The sequence below is a fragment of the Plecotus auritus genome (genome assembly GCF_963455305.1).
Source record: "Plecotus auritus genome assembly, chromosome: 6".
Taxonomy (NCBI): Eukaryota; Metazoa; Chordata; class Mammalia; order Chiroptera; family Vespertilionidae; genus Plecotus; species Plecotus auritus.
This window is the reverse complement of record NC_137773.1, coordinates 91,688,055-91,700,602: the sequence shown is the minus strand read 5'-3', so window position 1 is coordinate 91,700,602 and position 12,548 is coordinate 91,688,055. Positions and strand designations below refer to the sequence as shown.

The 12,548-nt window shown below is 40.1% G+C and overlaps 1 protein-coding gene across 1 annotated transcript; it reads right to left on the bottom strand.

The window, feature by feature from the left end:
- Nucleotides 1-11,013: 11,013 nt before the first annotated feature.
- Nucleotides 11,014-11,937, bottom strand: LOC308252307 (olfactory receptor 7A10-like; the record flags this gene model as incomplete). The annotated part of the gene is made up of 1 exon (XM_080676713.1): nucleotides 11,014-11,937. The coding sequence occupies one exon, from the start codon at nucleotides 11,935-11,937 to the stop codon at nucleotides 11,014-11,016; it is 924 nt and encodes a 307-aa protein (XP_080532839.1).
- Between the last annotated feature and the right edge of the window lie 611 nt (nucleotides 11,938-12,548).

The following is a 12,548-nucleotide window of genomic DNA, read 5'->3' as shown; positions in this document are numbered from 1 at the left end:
AAATACAAAGGATTGTTAAAAAATACTATGAACAACTCTATTCCAACAAACTGGACAACCTGGAGGAAATGGAAATATTCCTAGAAAAATATAACCTTCCAAAACTCAATCAGGAAGAATCTAAACAGCTCAATATGCCAGTAACTATGGAAGAAATTGAAGCAGTCATCAAAGAGCTTCCGTCAAACAAAAGCCCGGGGCCAGACGGCTTCACAGGGGAGTTTTACCAAACATTCAAGGGAGAACTAAAACCTATCCTCCTCAGACTATTCCAAAAAATTCAAGAGGAAGGAACACTTCCAAGATCCTTCTATGAAGCCAGCATCACCCTAATACCAAAACCAGATAAAGACAACACAATGAAGGAGAATTACAGGCCAATATCCCTCATGAACATAGATTCGAAAATCCTCAACAAAATTCTAGCAAATCAGATCCAGCAGTACATCAGAAAGATCATACACCATGACCAAGTAGGGTTTATCCCAGGAATGCAAGGATGGTACAATATCCGCAAATCAATAAATGTGATACATCACATAAACAAATTGAGAGATAAAAATCACATAGTCATATCAATTGATGCAGAAAAAGCATTTGACAAAATCCAACACCCTTTCTTGATAAAAACTCTCAACAAGGTGGGAATAGAAGGATCATATCTCAACATAATAAAAGCTATATATGATAAACCCACAGCTAGCATCATACTCAATGGGCAAAAACTAAAACCATTTCCCCTAAGAACAGGAACAAGACAGGGATGCCCACAATCACCACTCCTGTTTGACATAGTACTGGAAGTATTAGCCATTGCAATTAGACAAGAAGAAGAAATAAAAGGCATCCAAATTGGAAAAGAAGAAGTAAAGCTGTCCTTATTTGCAGATGACATGATATTGTACATAAAAAACTCGAAAGACTCCATCAAAATACTAATAGACTTAATAAATGAATTCGGTAATATAGCAGGATACAAAATTAACGCCAAGAAATCTATGGCATTTCTATACACCAACAGTGAACTTACAGAAAAACAGACTAAAAAAGCAATCCCATTTTCCATCGCACCAAAAAAATTAAGATACTTAGGAATAAACCTAACCAAGGAGGTAAAAGACCTATACGCAGAAACCTACAGGACACTGAAAAAGAGATAGAGGAAGATGTAAACAGATGGAAGAACATACCATGTTCATGGATTGGTAGAATCAACATCATTAAAATGTCCATACTACCCAAAGCAATCTATAGATTCAATGCATTCCCCATTAAAATACCAACGGCATATTTCACAGACCTAGAAAGAACTCTCCAAAAATTCATCTGGAATAAAAAATTACCTCGAATAGCCACAGCAATCCTGAGAAAGAAGAATAAAGTAGGAGGGATCTCAATACCAGATTTCAAGCTGTATTACAAAGCACTGTCCTCAAAACAGCCTGGTACTGGCACAAGAACAGACATATAGATCAATGGAATAGAATAGAGAATCCAGATATCGACCCAAACCAATATGCGCAATTAATATTTGACAAAGGAGGCATGAGCATACAATGGAGTCAAGACAGTCTCTTCAATAAATGGTGTTGGGAAAATTGGACAGATACATGCAAAAAAATGAAACTAGATCACCAACTTACACCATACACAAAAATAAACTCAGAATGGATACAGGACTTAAATGTAAGATGGGAAACCATAAAAATACTAGAGGAATCCACAGGCAGCAAAATCTCAGACATATGCCAAAAGAACTTTTTCACTGATACTGACCCTAGGGCAATGGAAGCCAAAGAGAAAATAAACAAATGGGACTACATCAAAATAAAAAGCTTTTGCACAGCAAAAGAGACCATCAACAAAACAACAAGAAATCCCACTGTATGGGAGAAAGTATTTGCAAATGTTATCACTGATAAAGGTTTAATCTCCAACATCTACAGGCAGCTTATACACTTAATAAAAGGAAGATAAATGATCCAATAAAAAAATGGGCAACGGACCTAAATAGAATCTTTTCGAAAGAAGACAGAAGGAAGGCCAAGAGACACATGAAAACATGCTCAAAGTCACTAATTATCCGAGAGATGCAAATCAAAATGACAATGCGATACCATCTCACACCTGTCAGAATGGCTATCATCAACAAATCAACAAATGACAAGTGTTGGCGAGGATGCGGAGAAAAAGGAACCCTCGTGCACTGCTGGTGGCAATGCAGACTGGTGCAGCCACTGTGGAGAACAGTATGGAGTTTCCTCAAAAAACTGAAAATGGAACTCCCATTTGACCCAGTAATCCCACTCCTAGGAATATATCCTAAGAAACTAGAAACACCAATCAGAAAGGATATATGCACCCCTATGTTCATAGCAGCACAATTTACAATAGCTAAGATTTGGAAACAGCCTAGGTGCCCGTCAGCAGATGACTGGATCAGAAAACCATGGTACATCTACACAATGGAATACTATGCTGCTATAAAAAAGAAGGAATTACTACCATTTGTAGGCACCTGGATGGAATTAGAGAACATTATGCTAAGTGAAATAAGCCAGTCAATGAAAGAAAAATACCACATGATCTCACTCATTTGGGGATAATGAAAAACCTTATAAACTGATGAACAAAAAGATAGTTACAGAGGCAGTAAAGCATCAAACAGACTGTCAAATTACAGCGGTAAGGTTAGGGAGAGGTGGGGGAAATAAGAGCTCAACTGAAGGACTTATATGCATGCATATAAGAGTAACCAACGGATGCAAAACATTGGGGGGTGAGGGCATGTATGGGAGTGGGGTGGGAGGGCAATGGTAAGATATCTAAACATATAATACCTTAAAATAAATAAATAAATAAATAAATAAATAAATAAATAAATAAATAATCTGCTTATAGGATGGCTCATCATACAGCAATAGCTTACTGATAAAATAATCATGGTAAATATAAGTGAGGACAGTAGTTATCTGCTGTTGATTATTGTCCACACTAATTCTTTTTTTTTTCCGAACTCTAAACTGATTTTAATTAACTGATAAATATTGAACTTTGTAGCCTATAAACAAATAATACATCTCCTTTTTAAGAACCCATGGAACATTGACAAAAGTCAGTTAACTTCTTAGTCACACATTTCAAAACATCAGAAGAAAACATTAAAATATACTAGGTGTACTGGTTAATAATGAGGATTTTGTAATCAAAGAAAACACGATAATTTGAAGAGACACATCAAAAGTGCTTTTTTCAAAGTAATGTCCATCGCTAGCTACACTGTTCCCCGTCTTTCAGGTAATTTGTGGATACCGTCCCAATAGAACCTTTCTTGTTTTGAGGCAAACCATTCAGAGACCCAATTTTCCACTTCTTCATACATTTTTAAGTGCTGCTCAGAAACTGTGTGTGCCATCAATCAGAACAAGTGGTAATCTGAAGGAGCAAGATCTGGTGAATACAGCCGGTGGGTTAATACTTCTCAGGCAAGATCTTTTAATGTGTCTTTAACTGGTTTTGAAGTGTGTGATGTTGTGTTATCATGAAGCAAAAGTATTTTGCTGTGTCTTCTGGCACATTCTGGTCATTTTACAATCAAAGCGTGGTTCAAATTGATTATTTGTTGTCGGTAGCAATCAGTATTAACAGTTTCACCTAGTTTTAGAAGCTCATAATACACCACACCTTCCTGATCCCACCAAACGCAGAGCATTGTCTTCTTTTCAAAGCTATTTGGCCTTGCAGTCAATGTTAACGGTTGACCTGGATCAACCCATGATTTTGTGCATTTAGGATTCTCAAAATAAATCCACTGTTCATCACCAGTCACAGTTCCATGAAAAAAACTTTCCTTCGTGCTGTTGAAGCAACATTTTACTGATGACTTTTCAGTTTTCCATTTGTCTTTCATTCAGTTGATGTGGCACCCATTTTCCTTCCTTTAAAATCTTTCCCATTGCTTGTAAATGATTGGAAATTGTTTGCTGAGCAACATTTAATTTTTCTGCAAGTTGTTTTTGAGTTTGACATGCATCTTCATCCAATAATGCTTGTAATTGTTGGTCTTCAAACTTTTTTGGTTAACCTGGATGTTCTTTGTCTTTCACATCGAAATCATCATTTTTAAAGCATTTAAACCAGCATTCACAAGTATCTTGAGATGTAGCATGTTCACCATAAGCTTCCCAAAGTATTCGACAACTTTTTCTTCAAAATAAAGTAATGAATTAAAACTTCCCGCAGCCCTAGCTGGTTTGCCTAAATGGATAGAGCATCAGCCTGAGGACTGAAGGGTCCCAGGTTCGATCCCGGCCAAGGGGCACATGCCTACGTTGTGGTCTCGATACCCAGTAGGGGGCATTCAGGAGACAGCCAATCAATGATTCTCTATCATTATTGATGTTTCTATCTATCTCTCTCTCCCTCTCCCTTCCTCTCTAAAATCAATAAAATATATTTAAAAATAATAATAATTTTAAAAATTTAAAAAATAAAACTTCCCGCAAATGCTTTTTTTTTGGCATGAAATTTGATATTTTTAAGCGTAAAAATATCTATGATGTTAACAACTTCAGCAAATTTGACATATGAGGTTTTGAAGCTTGCTGTCAATACCAAAAAATAGCATACATACCTGCTTCCCGTCCCAGTCCCGTTCCAGTCCCACCCTGGTCCCTGTCCCTATAATACCAATGCTGCCAACCGGATGTTTAATGGACATGATGCTTGTTGGGATTTTGTAAATTTCTCTGCCCTGTCGAGTTCAGCATGTACCGCCTCCCTTTCTGCCACTTGGAAACCTCTGGGCTTTTGCTCAGAGTAAAATGGCCTTCTTTTTTTTATTTTATATTTTTTTATTTTCTCCTCCCACTTTGCCTCAGGTGGGGAAGATAATGGTTTTTAGGCTTAGAATTAACTGGCCTTTGTTTTAATTTCCCTGGGTTGCAACCTTCACAAATTTTACACTTTTAAATTAACCTTAGAATCTTAAAAATTTAATGCAGCACAGCAAAATCATAAATCAGGAAAGAGCAAATTAAAGTCCCTAAAAGTTAGCCAAAATTGTATCACAGACATACAGACAGAAATCTCACTAGCCAAGAGTTACTGGTAGGCCAACACCCTGCCAGGGAGAGTAGGATGAACCCCCAAGAATAAGGAGGATTCTTGGCAGCTGCTGGGACGTTCCTGCAATCTCTTGTCACATATTCAGCCTCGCCACACATAACTGGGCTTCCCCAAAGCAGGACTTTCCCCATCTTTAAACAAATTAAACAAAAAACAAAGAGACATAAAACATCAACAAATACTCTCATACAGGCATGCACAACACTAAAAGTTTACAAAAGGAGCAATGTCTTCTGTCCCTGGTTCATGAACTTGCCTCCCCAGTATCTCAGCATTCTCCCAATGGACTATTTCCGGGGAATGTATTCCCTAGGCCTAGAATTTCTGTTTCCCATCCTCAGCATGTCCCTTGTGACTATGTACTCAACCCCACATGTTGGAGGTTTCTCGTACTCCACGAAATCTGATTTGTCCCTCTCTGGACACTTCCCTTGCAGGAGAACGGAACCACAGATCAGAACTCTGCAGTTGCTTTATGTCCAAGACACATCACAGTTACATATACCTGACTGTGCTGCGCCAGCACAGTCAAGGGTTCAGCGAGCCTGAGGGAGGGCCAATGAAGGATGAAGAAAAGACAGACAAAGAGAATAAGCTGGGTCTAGGTGAATCTTCTGTGCCTGGCTGAGACCACAGAACAGATCCAGATGGCAAGCTGAGCCTTTATTTTATAGTCAGAGGTAAACAACGTAGTGGTCACCATAGTTACAATGTTCTTGTGAGTTTCACTTGTTTTGGCAGCACTTGCTGCACCTCCCACAGCCCATTAGCTACCCAGGAAGGATCTAGGGAGCGTCATGAGGTCAAGTTTAATTATGCTAAGAGGGCTCTGCCCTCTAAGCTGGGACTTGTTTGTGGCTTTGCCAGCAGGTCAGTCCGAGGCTTAACCCTATAACCGCTCCCTACATCTTGCCCTTCTTTTATTTTTAAGCTACTAATAATGGAAGTAAAACTTAAACATTAAGGACAAAGCTCTGACTATTAAAATATTAGAAAAACAATGCCAATGCAAAACCCAATAACAAAACAATGCCAATGCAACACAACAATAATAGAGAAATCAAACTACAGTAACATTTTTCTACTAAATGAAAGTTTCTTTTTGCTGATTTACTCAGAGTCCTCAGACTTGGCTGCACAAGAGTTTGCAGAAGACTGGCAGCTAACCAATGCTAGCATGGCCAGAAACATGATTGAGGGAGTAGCTTCCACATCTTGCTTTTCTACCATCTGCTGGGCCTCAGTTGTTAACTTCTTCAGCTGACCCCATGTTGGCACCTTGGTCTCTTGCATAGCCTTCGTCATCTTCCTTTTCCACTTTGCTGTCATCAGGGCAACTCTCAGTCTTTTGAATGAAGGGACAAGGAGCTTATCTGGGTCCATTGTGGTGATGCACATAATGTTCTGGCACCCAAATTGGCTGTGCTGCTCCTTCTGGAAAGATACAAACACAACCTCTTCCCCACATCATTACTGGATCTGGTCCAAATCATTGTCCAGTTTGTGCATCCTTCTATCAGGCTAAACCTGCAGAGGCTATTGTACAGGAGGCCCAATGCCTTTCAGCTGCTGTACGACCCTATGCATCGCAACTCAAAAAATTTAAACTATAAAGAACATGACTGAGTTTGTTTTGAGGTGACACATAACATCTATCTCCCCCTTTCTGTTTTAGTAATTGCATTTTAAGAGTACAATTTGCTCTTCCCACTGTTGCTTGACTTTGAGGGTTGTAAGGGATACCAGCTTTATGATAAATTTGATATTGCTGACAAAAATGTTGAAAGGCAGAACTAGTGTATGCGGGTCCATTGTCTGTCTTTAGCTCTAAGGGAAGACCTAATACCGCAAAGGCAGATAGGCAATGATTAATTACATGCTTGGCACTCTCTCCCGTTTGGGGAATCACAAAGATAAAGCAGGAGCAGGTATCTATATTAACATGTACCCATCTATGCTTACCAAACTTCGGGGCATGAGTGACATCCATTTGTCAGATTTGATTAGATTTAAGACCCCTAGGATTAACCCCCAATGATTGCACAGGGCAATGAATTACACACTGAGGGCACTGCTTAACAATTTGACGAGCTTGCTCCTGAGAAATACGGAATTGTTTGCGTAAGGCAGCAGCATTTTGATGATGCAAAGCATGGGAGGACTGGGCAAGAGAAAATGGGGTAGCCTCTTGCATTACAGCAAGGAGGCAATCAATAGCATCATTGCCTATAGCTAATGGACCAGGGAGACCTGAATGAGATTGGATATGACCAATAAAGCAGGGAAATTGTTCTCCGATGACTTTTTGAAAGTTGAAAAATAAATGAAAGAGTTTCTCCGAATGAGTGTGTTCTATAGTAGCCGTTTCAATTAGTTTGGCCATACTTACCACATAGGCACTATCACTATATAGGTTAATGGGCTCCGTAGCAAAATCTGTCAAGGCATAAATAAGAGCTTGTATTTCTACCCATTGTGCTGAAATATAAGGGCTTTGAAGGACCTTTGTACCTCTGCTGCAGTAGTATCCAGCTTTTCCAGAACTGGATCCATCTGTAAAAATGGTTAATGCCTGAGGTATAGGTTGTAACTTCACTATCTTTGGGAAGGTAAAGGTAGTAACTGAGAAAAATTGTAAAACCTTATTTGCTGGATAATGGTTACCAACCTGTCTGAAGAAATTAGCAAGTGCAACTTGCCAATTCGTTGATCGTTGCCAGAGCCAGTCTTGCTGTATAGCTGTAAATGGCATTACAATAAGGTCAGGATCTCGGCCCACTAATTGGCCTGTTCAAAGGCGGGCTCGAGCTATTAGCTGGGAAACCGAATCATGGAAAGGAGTTAATACTTTAGTTGGAGAATGAGCCAAATATAGGCATTCATCAACTCCAGGAGCTTGCCAAATGACCTCAGTGGGTGTATGTGTCATAGGGAAAATTAAAATCTGTAAAGGAAGGGAGTAATCAATTCTAGTAAGTTGTGCTGAACTTAAAGAATCCTCAACTTTATGTAAGGTTGTCTTGGCTTCCTCTGTCAAGCAGCATGGGGATGACGGAGATGAATCTCCCCTTAGTATATGAAATAAAGGGCTTAAGTCAGCAGTGGTTAATTTTAAAGCAGATCAAACCCAGTTAATATCTCCTAATAATTTTTAGAAGTTATTTAATGTAAGTAAAGTGTCAGTCCAAATTTGAATTTTCTGAGGTTTTATTGTTTTTCCCTCAATGCTGCCAAGATAAGAAAAAGGAAATGTCCTTTGAACTTTTTCAGGTGCTATGCATAATCCAGCACAATGCAGGGAATCCTGTAAATCTATATAGATATTATTTAGATATGTTTCATTTTTATGAGCTAAGAGAATGTCATCCATATAATGAATTATATAAGCCTCGGAATATTTTTTCCTTATAGGATGTATGGCTGCAGCCACAAAATCCTGACATAAGGTAGGACTATTGGCCATGCCCTGAGGCAATACTTGAGCATATCTCCACCCCCATTATCCCAAACCCACCAGCGCTGTTCCCTTGCTTCCTCCAATCCTCGCTCATATTTGGGAGGAAGCGCATCATCCGGAGGGCTCTCTCCCACAGAAGCTGTAGCCCCAGGGACTGGAGGAGGCAGCAGAGGCACCGATGGTGGAGTCAGAAGCCTCTGGAAACCTTCCCCCATCTGTTTTGATTCCCCTGCCACATTCATCCACTCCCTTTCTGGAGTGGGCTCTAGGCAGCCGCAAATCAGGGACCACAGACCAAAAGTAGAGGCAGGCATTTCCTCTGGACCTTCAGCTATATAATTATCTCAAAGTTGTTTTCCTACCTTCTCCCATGCCTCTATATTTACCTTTCTTTCCTCAGAAAACCATGGGCAGGTTTTACTCACAAAATCCAACAAATCGAAAAGCTGTTCATACCTCGCAGAACAGCCCCTTGCTTGGAGCATAGCCTTAAGCATGGATACGTATAAATTCTTTTCCTACGATCCTGAATTTCCCATGTTTTACACCTAGCTATTACTAAACTAAACTCCTTACCTTCCTTTTTGCTTTCTGCATGTGCTTCACTGGAGCGTCCTTTCACCTGACAATTGCAGTTCCCTCACACTCAGGCCCGCATTGAGTCCCACTTGGGCCGAACTCAGCCCAGTGTTGGGCGCCACTTGTGCCACGCCAGCACAGCCAAGGGTTTGGTGAGCCTGAGGGAGGGGGATGAAGAATGAAGAAAAGACAGACAAAGAGAATAAGCTGGGTCTAGGTCAGCTGTGGACAAACTATGGCCCGCGGGCCGGATCCGGCCCGTTCGGCTGTTCTATCCGGCCCATGGAGCCGAAAGAGCGGAGGGTTCTCTTGTTCTCCCCTCCACTCCTTTACTTTGAATTTATATTAGTTCACACAAACACTCCATCCATGCTTTTGTTCCGGCCCTCCAGTCCAGTTTAAGAAGCCATTGTGGCCCTCGAGTCAAAAAGTTTGCCCACCCCTGGTATAGGTGGATCTTCTGTGCCTGGCTAAGACCACAGAGAAAGATCCAGATGGCAAGCTGAGCCTTTATTTTATAGTCAGAGGTAAACAAGGTAGTAGTCACCATAGTTACAATGTTCTTGAGAGTTTCACTTGTTTTGGCAGCACTTGCTGCACCTCCCACAGCCATTAGCTACCCAGATAGGATCTAGGGAGTGTCATAAGGTCAAGCTTAATTATGCTAAGAGGGATGTGCCCTCTAAACTGGGACTTGTTTGTGGTGTGGCCAACATGTCAGTTGGAGGCTTAATCCTATAGCCGCTCCCTACAGATTATGAATTTAGAACACAAGAAAGAGTCACATTAGTAGGGAGCACACTTAATTCTTTCAAGGATCCCTGTCCTGTATGGCTCAGTTGGTTGAGCATCATCCCATACACAGAAAGGTTGCTGGATCTATTCCCAGTCAGGGCACATTTCCGGGTTGTGGTTTGGAACCCAAGTTGGAATGTGTATGGAAGACAGCCGATCAATATTTCTCTCATATGGATGTTCTCTCTCTCTCTCTCTCTCTCTCTCTCTCTCTCTCTCTCTCTCTCTCTCTCTCCTCCTTCTCTCTCTCTCCTCTCACTTAAAAAAAAGCATATAAAAAGAAAGTTTTAAAACAAAAACAATGAAATAGTTCAGAAAAAAATCATAAAATATACCACATAATCTTTCATCCCAGTGAATAAGGAGCCTTACACATGGCAGGATATTCCACACTTTATTAAGTACACAAGTGCCATGAAAAACATTTTTGTATAGTAAAAAATTGTATGGCTATTATTGCTTTATCACATTTAAGGTCATCTCTAACTCTAACCATATTAGACCTATCTATCTATTAAAATGCGGATTTCCTTGTAGACTCTTCTTGGAAACATGTGTCTGATAGTCAATTTTTGCCAGTGGCTATGGTAGGTATGTGGACACACAGATGAATAATAGAATGAAAAGATAAAACCATGAGACCAGCTATAAAGCATACTAGCATGTTAAAGTCTACATTATCAAGAAGAGCAACAAAGGTAGTGTTCTAGAAAGTAATGATGAACAAAAAAGTGAAAACTGTGGTCTCAGATTTTCCTTTGCAATAAAATTATGCAAATGACCTTAGTATCCAAGTATAACTTTGTCCATAAAGGTAGGATAATTCATGGAAATTCTTTCAGTAAAACAATAGAAAAATTATTTGGAATGAAATATGGCATAAGATAATAAATGATACTAAAGTAATTCATGTTAATCTATGAGATAACTGAGAATTTTCATTTACATGTAGTCCAAAGATTGGCTTTATTTGTGTCAGAACTTCTGGCTCTGAGGATTTTCACTCTGCATTCCTGGGCAATTCTTCAGCCTAGTACAGCTGGCCCTTGAAGAGCTTACCTGCCAAGGAATCTTTCCAGGGCCCCTTTTATGTCCTTGTTCCTGAGACTGTAGATAAAGGGGTTCAGCATGGGTGTGACCACAGTGTACATCACTGAGGCTATTGCACTTGAGTGTGAGCTCTGGGAAACAGCAGAGCTGAGGTAAACACCTAGGACTGTACCATAAAATAAGGAGACGACTGAGAGGTGAGATGCACAGGTAGAAAATGCTTTATACTTCCCCTGAGCTGAAGGGATTACACATATGGAGGAAATTATCTTGGAGTAAGAGTAAAGGATCCCAGCAAGGGAACCACCACATAGCAACCCAGCTGAAAAATACATTATAATGTTGTTAAGCAAGGTGTCAGAACAGGCAAGTTGGACCACCTGATTGAATTCACAGAAAAAGTGGGGTATTTCCAAGTCTGAGCAGAAGTGCAGACCCAACACCATTAAGCTTTCTAGCAAGGAATTCAGGACACTCATGATCCAGCACACCAGAACAAGCAGTCCACAGAGCCGGGGGTTCATGATGACTATGTAGTGAAGTGGGTAGCAGATGGCCACATACCTGTCATAGGCCATTACAGTTAGAAGGAAGATGTCCCAACCTCCAAAGAGTATGAAAAAATACATCTGTGTGATGCAGCCTTCATAGGTGATGGCTTTGCTCCTTGTCTGGATGTTGACCAGCATCTTTGGGATGGTGGTGGAGGTGAAACAGATGTCTACCAAGGACAGGTTGGAGAGGAAGAAGTACATGGGCGTGTGGAGGTGGGAGTCTGAGCTGATGGCCAGGATGATGAGCAGGTTTCCAAACACAGTGACCAGGTACATGGAGAGGAAAAGCCCAAATATGAGGGGCTGTAGTTCCAGTGCCTGTGAAAGTCCCAGAAGAAGGAATGCTGAAATTTGGGTATCGTTGCCTGGTTCCATGTGTCAGAGGTATCTATCAGAAAATAGAAGAAATGAATAACTAAATGTCACATTAGTAAGCATTTGTACCTGAGAATAAATGACACATTTATGTTTTAGAATCAGGAAAATTATTTCCATTTTTGCTGTGATTTGGTCCTCATTATGGTATCTTCATTGTCATTTCTCATTAGAATTTCCTTTTACACCAACCTGTTCTTCAAACATAATGTATATTGCTGTTTTACTGTGGATATCTTTCAGGCATTTGTGGAATATATATTGACTATAGACCATGTTCTGGGTACTGTTCAGAGTATGGGATGCTGAAAAATAGTCTCTATAAACTAATGATGGAGAAAGAATATTATCAATTAAAAAATAATAAAACATATCCAATAGTGCAGCTGCTAAAACAAAAAGTAAATCACATTAAGTGGAGAAAGTGGATACAGGGTGCTCTCTTTTATAGAGTTTAGCCAGGACAGGCCAACAGACGACACTTAACAGATACCTCAAGGAAGACTAAGTGGGAGACTGAGGGGGAACTGTTTGCCAGGCAGAAGGTGCAGTCAGTGCAAAGGCCCTGAGGAAGGAGATTGTTTAGAAAATCAGGGCTCAAAATGAGCCAG